Source organism: Trichinella spiralis (assembly GCF_000181795.1).
Source record: "Trichinella spiralis strain ISS 195 chromosome Unknown Scfld2, whole genome shotgun sequence".
Lineage (NCBI taxonomy): Eukaryota > Metazoa > Nematoda > Enoplea > Trichinellida > Trichinellidae > Trichinella > Trichinella spiralis.
The window spans coordinates 7,864,911-7,874,001 of NW_003526941.1; the positions used below are offsets into that span (position 1 = coordinate 7,864,911).

The 9,091-nt window shown below is 33.3% G+C and overlaps 3 protein-coding genes across 3 annotated transcripts; 2 read left to right on the forward strand and 1 right to left on the reverse strand.

The window, feature by feature from the left end:
- The first annotated feature begins 331 nt into the window (after nt 1-331).
- On the forward strand, nt 332-3,723 carry Tsp_06787 (putative dynamin GTPase effector domain protein). The gene is made up of 13 exons (XM_003380583.1): nt 332-433; nt 586-634; nt 1,115-1,297; nt 1,355-1,503; nt 1,566-1,670; nt 1,739-1,852; nt 1,926-2,017; nt 2,086-2,206; nt 2,287-2,532; nt 2,832-3,008; nt 3,142-3,307; nt 3,420-3,466; nt 3,550-3,723. Exons 1-13 carry the CDS (start codon nt 332-334, stop codon nt 3,721-3,723), a joined length of 1,725 nt encoding a protein of 574 aa, XP_003380631.1.
- Nucleotides 3,724-3,958: 235 nt separating this feature from the next.
- Tsp_06788 (beta-parvin) lies at nt 3,959-5,366 on the reverse strand. Its single transcript, XM_003380584.1, has 5 exons — nt 5,189-5,366; nt 4,898-5,130; nt 4,725-4,778; nt 4,303-4,704; nt 3,959-4,228 (listed from the first exon to the last, which is right to left on the reverse strand). Exons 1-5 carry the CDS (start codon nt 5,364-5,366, stop codon nt 3,959-3,961), a joined length of 1,137 nt encoding a protein of 378 aa, XP_003380632.1.
- Nucleotides 5,367-5,768: 402 nt separating this feature from the next.
- On the forward strand, nt 5,769-6,852 carry Tsp_06789 (FK506-binding protein 2). Its single transcript, XM_003380585.1, has 5 exons — nt 5,769-5,954; nt 6,030-6,195; nt 6,258-6,370; nt 6,462-6,544; nt 6,599-6,852. The coding sequence occupies exons 1-5, from the start codon at nt 5,941-5,943 to the stop codon at nt 6,661-6,663; spliced, it is 441 nt and encodes a 146-aa protein (XP_003380633.1). The 5' UTR covers nt 5,769-5,940; the 3' UTR covers nt 6,664-6,852.
- Nucleotides 6,853-9,091: the final 2,239 nt, after the last annotated feature.

A 9,091-nucleotide genomic window follows, 5' to 3' on the forward strand; every position in this document is an offset into this window, starting at 1 on the left:
ATTTTGTCTTATATTCTGCTTAAAAATAAAATGTTAACATTTGTTCTAGCATTTTATTTTTATCATTTGGTACGGATGTCTTTATTTATAAATATATGAATTATAGATGAATAACACATTTATTTCATAGTATTTATTAAATTATGCTCGATCAACTTATTTTTGTATTTTTAATTTTCATCTTGGATGTGAGTTTTAATCTAGCATAAATTTGGATTGCTTTGATATAGTAATAGTTTCTGGTTTATGGTGATTTGATTCATTTAGATTCAGTTTCATATTATTTTATATACATTTTAATCTTTTCAGTGATTTTTTACCAGAAACAAGTATGGAATCTTTGATTCCTGTGATCAACAAACTACAAGATGTTTTCAATACTGTTGGTTCGGAAACCATTCAGCTTCCTCAGATTGTAGTCATTGGTACTCAGGTTGGTATTTTTTATTGTTTTTTTTTCAAAAAATTATAAAATGATATTTAAAATAGAGTGCTGGAAAGAGTTCTGTAATTGAAAATATTGTCGGTCGAGATTTCTTGCCTCGAGGATGTGGAATTGTTACCCGAAGACCTCTGATTTTGCAGCTTATTCACATACCAGAAGCTGAAATGGGTGATCCAGCGGAAACACTAGGTAGGTTTTGTCAGTTTTATTCGTTATGGAGATGTAATGTTACTCAGATAGTATTTTGTGACTACTGATTTTTAACACCATTTTTTTAAATTCATACTATGTCCAAGATTGTCATGAAAATTGTTAGCTAAGATGGTTTGATATAATTTAAAAAGGCAATTAAATGTTCAAGAAAAATTATAGTCAACTGTCCATTGCAGAATAGAAAATTATGATTTAATTTGATTTTTATGCGTTGCAGTACCTGTTACTAAAGAATGGGTAAAATTTTTGCATACTGGAGATCGAATTTTTGACAATTTTGAAGAAGTGCGTGAAGAGATTGAAAATGAGACAAATAGACTATCCGGCACGAAGAAAGTAACTTTTTTCCCCTATAATTTTACGTGCATAATAGAAATTTTTTTCCTCAGGGAATTCATCCTGAACCAATTAGCATGAAAATCTTTTCTCCAAACGTGGTGAACTTAACATTGGTAGACTTGCCCGGAATGACAAAGGTCCCGGTTGACGATCAACCACCAGACATTGAGCTGCGAATTCGGAAAATATCGCTTCGTTTTATTGAAAATCCAAATTCGATAATTTTGGCAATCACTCCTGCAAATCAGGACTTCTCCACTTCGGAGGCTTTACAATTGGCCCGACAAGTTGATCCAGACGGTTTGAATAATGAATTTTGTTTTTCATTTTGTATAGTTTTGATGTTGAAATGTTCAGGGAGGCGAACACTGGCTGTCATCACAAAGCTTGATCTTATGGATCATGGTACAGATGCTGCCGACTTACTTTTGGGAAAAGTGATACCGGTAAAACTTGGTATTATTGGTGTTGTGAATCGCTCGCAGCAGGATATCGTCAACAAGAAGGTTTTCAACTTGCAATAGTGAACAGTTTTGTTTTCATTGAATCTGAAATTTCGTCTATTCAGAGTATTCGAGATTCACTGAAAGATGAAGCGACGTTTTTGCAAAGGCGTTATCCAACTTTAGCAAGTCAAAACGGATCGCCATTTTTAGCCAAAACACTGAATCGAGTGATAAATTTGTTTGATAAAATTGATTATCAGTTTTCTGTTATGTATTGTAATTTTGTAAATTGTAGTTGCTCATGCATCACATACGTGATTGCTTGCCAGAGTTGAAATCCAGGGTCAATATTCTTATGCTGAAGTATCAGAATATGCTGTATACCTGTGGTGAGCAAGTCCAAGACCAAGTATTGAAACTTTATTTTAAAAGCACATTATAATCTGTTGCAATGCAGAAAATTCATATTTTTCGTTTTCCAGTCCCAGATGTTGCTGCGAATTTTGACTCGTTTTGCCAACTCGTACTGCGCCACTGTGGAAGGAAATGCAAAGAATATAGAGACTTCGGAATTGTGAGATGATAAAAGCAAAAAAATTCACTATTGTAATTCGATTTATTTTATTGGATGCATTTTTGAAGATGTGGGGGTGCGAGAATTTGTTATATTTTTCACAATACGTTTGCCCGCGCTTTGGAAAATATCAATCCGCTCGATGGACTGAGTGAGAAGGAAATTTTAACGGCAATACGTAATGCAACGGTATGTTGTATTTTCAGTTTATTGAACTGCTTTTGTTGTTGTTGCTCTTTAGCTGATTTAGTTTGGTATTTAAATTCTAGGGACCTAGACCAGCAATTTTTGTGCCAGAGGTTGCTTTTGAATTGTTAGTGAAAAGGCAGATTAAACGTCTTTTGCAACCAAGCTTGCGTTGCGTTGAGCTGGTTCACGAAGAATTGCAACGTATTGTGGAATGCTGTGGTGACGATATTAGGCAGGAAATGATTCGTTTTCCGAAATTGAACGATATGATCATTGATGTTGTCAATACGCTGTTAAAATTGCGACTTCCGGTTACCAATGAGATGGTATTTTTTTCATTTCATTCTAAGGTGATGAGATGATTTGGTTGAATTCTGGCAAGCCGCTGTTTTCTCTCACTAGTTGAGGCATAAAATGCTCGCTCTATCAATAAAATCATCAGCTTCCTACCTGAATAAGGAAAGGAGCATTTTCGTATGGGCCAGTCACGTGGAAATTATTTTAAACCAATCAGTGGAAAAAATCTGTGGAAATCCACGGGTTTGCTTGAATTCAACTGAATTTTCTTGATAATGACAACGCTTTTCTGCTTCTCTTTGCATCTTTTCCATATGGAGTATTTCAGGTAGAGCATTTGGTGTCCATTGAGTTGGCTTACATCAATACTCGACATCCAGATTTTGCTTCCGCGTCGTTGATCTCGGTGCTTAAAGAGGTTAAAGGAGATGCAAGCTTTTCGCACTCTTATTGCAGTAGCGAGAATATTAAACTGTTAACTAGCACTTCTGCAACAACTGTAAACGTATGTTAATAATGTGTAATGTTCAAAGAACAATTTGCTTTTCTGAGGCAAATATTTTCTCAGATAAAAATACACGGCAAATTTGTGTAGTTATTCTGAATGGTGACATTCTGTTCTTTTTTTTTCTTTTTAGGATAAAACTGGTGCTCAGAAGTCTGCTAAATTTTCATACAACGTTGTACGAGTTGAGGATTCGTCCGTTTACAACAGCAGTGGTGTACCTGGTAGATCAACGGATGACGAGTCGGTCGATCAATTCCAGCTCAGTGACAAAGAACAACATGACTGTTCAATGATTGGTATTTTCACGCTTAATTTTGTCAACTCTCATTATTTTCAAAATTGTAATTATTATTACTGCAGGAAATTTGATTAAGTCTTACTTTATGATATCTCGCAAAACTATTCAAGATTTCGTACCGAAAACGATCATGCACTTTTTGGTCAACTATATCAAAGTGTGTTCAACTTATGAACAATTAACTGCTTGAAGAAATGAAGCTAAGTTTGGAAAAAATAATGCAAATCATGTATTTTTCAGGATCATTTGCAAAGTGAACTAGTTAGAAAGGTGTATCGTCCAGAATTGTTTGATGATTTACTGCATGAGTCCGAACAAATTGCTGCTAAAAGGAAAGAAACTGTTGAAATGCTGAATGCTCTTGAGAAAGCTAGCCGAGTTATTGCTGAAATTCGTGACGTTCACATATGGTAAATTGACGCTGTAATTTATTAAGTAAAGGTTACATAACGAATGAAGCTCTGAATAAAACTGCACTGAAAAGAATAAGAAAGGATATCCCATATATATATATATATATATATATATATATATATATACAGCGCCGCTGCTCCTGCAGCTCTGAACTGCTCCATAATCACAGTCGGGATTAAGCACAACACATTGATGCTGCTGGGATATTGGACTGTATTTCTACTGGAAAACTGTTTCACACGTGCTTGTATCTCGTGAAGAGAGAATACAAGATTCGAAGTGTACATTTCATATCACCGTTGACAATATCTTCCGGTCTGGATTTGGGCTGCGGCATTCCAGCTTCTTGCATCAATTCGAAGCTCAATGCCACATTGTGGACCTTTTGGTCGAAATCAGTTGGAGTAAGGTGGAAACCGTACAATGGCACAAAGTAATTTTCCAACAAGCCCATCAATAGCACCAGAAATACACCATCTTGAAATTGATATTCCAGTTCAGTTACCTGACGACGAAGAAAGAAGAAAACAGAAAAAAAGTGTCATACAACTGTATACAAAAAGTCTGTGAAATGCATACTTCAAGGTTGACTTTGTTCAAGTGTTTGTTGGCAAAAGTAAGCAAAGAGCGTTTAACAACGCTAAGCTTGTCCGGTGCATGGTCGATTAGAGTGTCGAAAGCGTCTCTTTCACCGCGCAAGCCGAATTCATCTTGCACATCTGTTATTTCCTCAGTCACGTACCGAGTATGAAGTTGGCCGTCTCGTTTATGAGCAACTAACATCTGAACGAATAGTTCAAACTTTGAACAAACAAGCAAGAAAAGCGTACTTGAAGTTGGCAGTGTTCGGGAAATCGAATAGGCGCCCGAAAATGAATAGCAACAGCGACAAGCAGTTGCAGTATAGATGCTAAGTTTTTGTTGTGTATGCTTTCGGCAGACCAACGCGGCTGCTGCCAACGAGGCTGTGCGAATATTTGACTGCAATACTGCAGAATAACTTGCAACTTCTGACGCTGGCCTTCCACGCTTTGAGATACTTCAGGCACTTCCATCTGAATATAGCGCACCGATTATAATAAGCAAGAATAAACAACTACACAACAGCATTTGATTCTGATTCATGGTTGATAACAGCAATGACGTTGTAAAGAAAATTAAATTTGTAAATTACCCTGACGTTGGCCAGTTTTTCAAGCAATTTCTGAATGACCAAACCGTCGTAAAGATCTTCCACAATGTCTTTGACGACAATGCGTTCCGAAGCGAGAATATCATTAATCCAATCTATCAGCAATTTTACCACTTCGTTCACTTTTGGATCCATTCTACTCTGCTCTGTGATAATTGCCCGTTCTTCACCTTCGATAATATCATCGGCAGATATTTCAATAGGAACAGGAATTCCTACAGTTATCATTTATAATATAAAATTATTTTAAAAAATATAATTTTCTGAATATACCACTTGAATCGATCGCATCGCGTCCTTCGATTTCCACTTGCAATGCTTCATCTTCTTCGTGTACTTTCTTTTTCGAACGACCGAGTGTGCCTATTTTATCTAAAAATGACTCATCTTTCTTTTCCTTTTCTCTTCGCCTAAGACTGCCCGATTTATTGGACTGAAGCGTGCTTGTCATCATGAAAATTTTCCGCACTCGAGAGAACTTTTCACTGCTCTGAAGCAAACTACAGTATGAAGTAATTCTAATTTTACCTAACCATCATATAGTGTAACTTTCGTCTGTTTTTAATAATTATAAATTGGAAATTGAATTTAAATTTGTACAAAACAATATTTTCATATATTATGGGGAATAAATGATTATATAAAATTATGAAAGGAAAGAAAATTGTAAATAATTTACAGTAATCTATATAATAAAAAGATTGCATTATAACTCAAGAAAATGGAATTTTTGCTAATTAAATGGTAATTTTAAGTAAACATTTATCCACTGCCCAAAAAAGAAACATTTTCTTATTAGTAAAATAAATTCACTGTTTGGACAACACTAATGCAGCATTTTATGTAATAAAAAGGACGAGCTCTGCTGGCTTATTTGTTAAATTGAGTTATAGTCATAAAGAGCACTTGGAAATATGCTTTGCTTTAACTTAACCATCACTTAACTACAGAAAAGAGATGCATTCTCAAAACAGGAAAATTAAAGCAGAATTAGCTCAAATATTTTGATACGTTGTATATAAACAATGTTTTTGCAAATGTAAGTTAACAATGATTTTATGTTTATTTTATCTCATAGTATTTTCATTAATTATTGTTGAACACAATATGGTAGGAAGTTTCTTATGGTCATTCATTATGTGTATCTGTTGCTCAATTTCAATGTTATTTTTGAATCTTTGGCCGATATGAAATCAAATTTGAAAATTGATGTGAAAGAGAAGCCTGAATCGTGCAACAGGAAATCCAAGAAAGGTGATGCACTGCATGTGCATTATAAGGTGAAGTCGTTAACAAATATTAAGTATTGTCGTTGGATAATTTGATATTTTTTATCTTTTAGGGCAGTCTTGCTGACGGTACAGAATTTGACAGTAGTTACAATCGAAATCAACCGTTTATTTTTACCATTGGAGCAGGTCAAGTTATTGGTGGATGGGAAAGTGGCTTGCTAAAGTAAGTTGTTTGGACTGTTTTATGCAAAACGTGTTGTTTCAGGCAATAGGTTTTCTTTTTGTTGTCTGTTGTAAAAATTTCCTTGTTTTAGCATGTGTGAAGGTGAAATCAGGCAGTTGATAATACCACCCGAATTAGGCTACGGCGATAGAGGCGCACCTCCAGTTATTCCACGTAAGTGTGTATTTTCATATTGAAGGCATTGTAAAATCTCGAATTGTATTTTAGCGCATTCAACGCTGCATTTTGAAGTGAAATTGTTGAAAATTGACAGGCCAACGAATGAACTTTGAAATGCAGCAAGAAATTTTTATATTAACTACTGTTGCTTTTAGATTGTTCACTATTTTAATGTTATTATGCATAATCGAAAGGAGTGATATAATATTTCGAAATTTATTCGATTAACCAGATTTTTCAATAAATGTTAACTGTTCGAATAGATTTGCAGCCGTCGTATGCATTACAGTTTGGTAAAATTACTTCGTTCCAGTGGAAAACAGTGCTGCTAATCCACTTGCCCCACCAACTGATAATACGTAATTCCAGCTTCCTGTTATACTACGAAACATGTAGAAAGAAAAGAAAATCATAACAAAAGTGAAAAGCGCATTGTTGAAAAACATGCTCAGCATGGTAGCTTCGAAGTCTGCAACTTCGTTTTTCTTCCAAAGTATGCGCTCATCCCGATCTTTCTTGTTCATCTTTTTGTCATCAGAGTACTGCTTCATGATTTCTCGCGTAACGCCGTCTTCTCTTTTCTGTGCAATTCTGAAATACAATACTCAACTTTATGCGCGAATTGATAAAGTGGCTTCAATTTACTGATGCTTCAAAATAAATTTAACATTTCTATACGCAAATGCCATCAACCAGGTAGAAACAAATGTCATAAAGATCCAAATCAAAAAACTTGCGCTGACTTCCTGACCATGAATACGCCAGAATAACCACAGTGGGACGACACTAACGACAAATGCGTTTCCATAGAAAAGAGCGGAACTTTTAGTAGAAACGTTGCGGGAAAAATCCTGCAGCAGCAATTCCTCTTCTTTCGTTAGACGTTTGTTTGCCATAATTCTCTGAAATTAAAAATGCAAACAATTCTATTATCACAAAAAGTGAAAAACAATTATGAAAATTTTATTTAAAAAAAAAGAGGCGCAGCAGTATAGAATACAGCCAAGATTTATGAATAAAATAATGTAAAACATAAACATTGCTACGTGTAAGTTACTGTAAATTTTTACATTTTGCTACTGTAGGTTTAAGCATGAAGCAAAAAAGCCATATTTAGTTATTTTTCACTTTGAGAAAAAATCATAAATTTAAATGCGATGAAAAATCAGACAAAAATTATATAATTTTTTACATTAAACTTGAAATATTTAAATAGCTGAATAGAGTAAAATTAAATGCAATCAATTTTTGCAATAAACTATTGCAAATTAATGGTATAACACATTCAGATAATTAATTAATTTATTTATATTTCAAATTTTCATAATATTTTATTTTTATAGTTCAACTAACTCTTCATCAAAATTGGCCATCATTTACGGTATTTATCTGTTTGCTTTCTTTGACTGCAGTTATTTTATACTTCTCTGAATATTATCTATATTTATATATTTAAATATTGAACTAAGTAATATTATCAAAAAAAATTACTCTGATGTTCTTTGAGCATACTGTAAAATCATATTTAACAATATAAATGGATAATAAAAAATGAATAACATTTTGAAATTATTATGCATTAATAATGTTTTAAAATAATTACAAGACTTGAAATCAAATAATTAGCAGATATGTAGTATTTAACTTTAGGCCACCATTAATGGAAATAAGGTTTTATTTTGTTCATTATTGTCAGAAACTCGAGATTTGTTTGCCTGTGAGGCGGTTGTGCATTCGGTTAACCGTCTTTGCTGATAATTGTAATTCTACTTCACACAACTATAATATTATTTCTTCTCTACTTGTAAGTGATTTTTTCGTATATTCTAATGCGTGAATTTATTTTGAATTAATGTGTTTTATGTGAATTTTAATTAATCAAAATACTTTATAAAGTTTTTAATAAAATATTTTTCTTCTTTCTATTAATTGTTGTTCTGTATAATGAGTTTTTATATACAAGTATTGAATAATACATTTGGTTGAAGTTAAATGTAAAAGATTTCTTTAAGAACTAGATCGATATGTCTGAGGATGAGTTGTTTTCTTTTTTTTTGTAGTCTTTATATAGATGGAATACATTGTTGTTAAGGTTTGCATAATCAGGTGAATGTTCGCTCATAATTGAAACAAATTTGAATTGAAATTCTCTATGCTGAAGTCTTAATATACGTTTGAACTCATTTGACCAATACAAATTTCATCTGATAACTTTACATTCTTACACTTTGCTTGTTTTGTAAAATGAAATGTCTCATTGTAAGCAGAAGTAAAGAGTAATTGTAAGCATTAAAAAGATTTATTTTTTGTTTCGTCATTATTTTTCATTTTTGTTTGTTACTCCATTCTTATTTGTACTACTTTGCTCTCGACATTGTAACTTTGTTGTTTGACTTTATGCCTATTTTCAATTAAATGATCAGTTTCAATCCTCAAGGCTTATTTTCTTCTAGAAATATTTAACCTTCTATCATACAAAAACTGGGTTGAAAAAAGCTTTATCTTCTGATGTTTTCCAGATAGTAAAAGATACAAAATTGG

Coding starts and splice junctions, on each gene's coding strand:
- Tsp_06787 (XM_003380583.1), top strand. CDS start 332: ATGGAATCTTTGATTCCTGTGATCAACAAACTACAAGATGTTTTCAAT. Junction 635..1,114: donor TGATCCAGCGGAAACACTAG/GTAGGTTTTGTC, acceptor TAACATTGGTAG/ACTTGCCCGGAATGACAAAG. Junction 3,467..3,549: donor TTTTGGTCAACTATATCAAA/GTGTGTTCAACT, acceptor TGTATTTTTCAG/GATCATTTGCAAAGTGAACT.
- Tsp_06788 (XM_003380584.1), bottom strand. CDS start 5,366: ATGACAAGCACGCTTCAGTCCAATAAATCGGGCAGTCTTAGGCGAAGA. Junction 5,131..5,188: donor CGATGCGATCGATTCAAGTG/GTATATTCAGAA, acceptor TGATAACTGTAG/GAATTCCTGTTCCTATTGAA. Junction 4,229..4,302: donor TGAACAAAGTCAACCTTGAA/GTATGCATTTCA, acceptor CTTCGTCGTCAG/GTAACTGAACTGGAATATCA.
- Tsp_06789 (XM_003380585.1), top strand. Junction 6,196..6,257: donor CACTGCATGTGCATTATAAG/GTGAAGTCGTTA, acceptor TTTATCTTTTAG/GGCAGTCTTGCTGACGGTAC. Junction 6,371..6,461: donor TGGGAAAGTGGCTTGCTAAA/GTAAGTTGTTTG, acceptor TCCTTGTTTTAG/CATGTGTGAAGGTGAAATCA.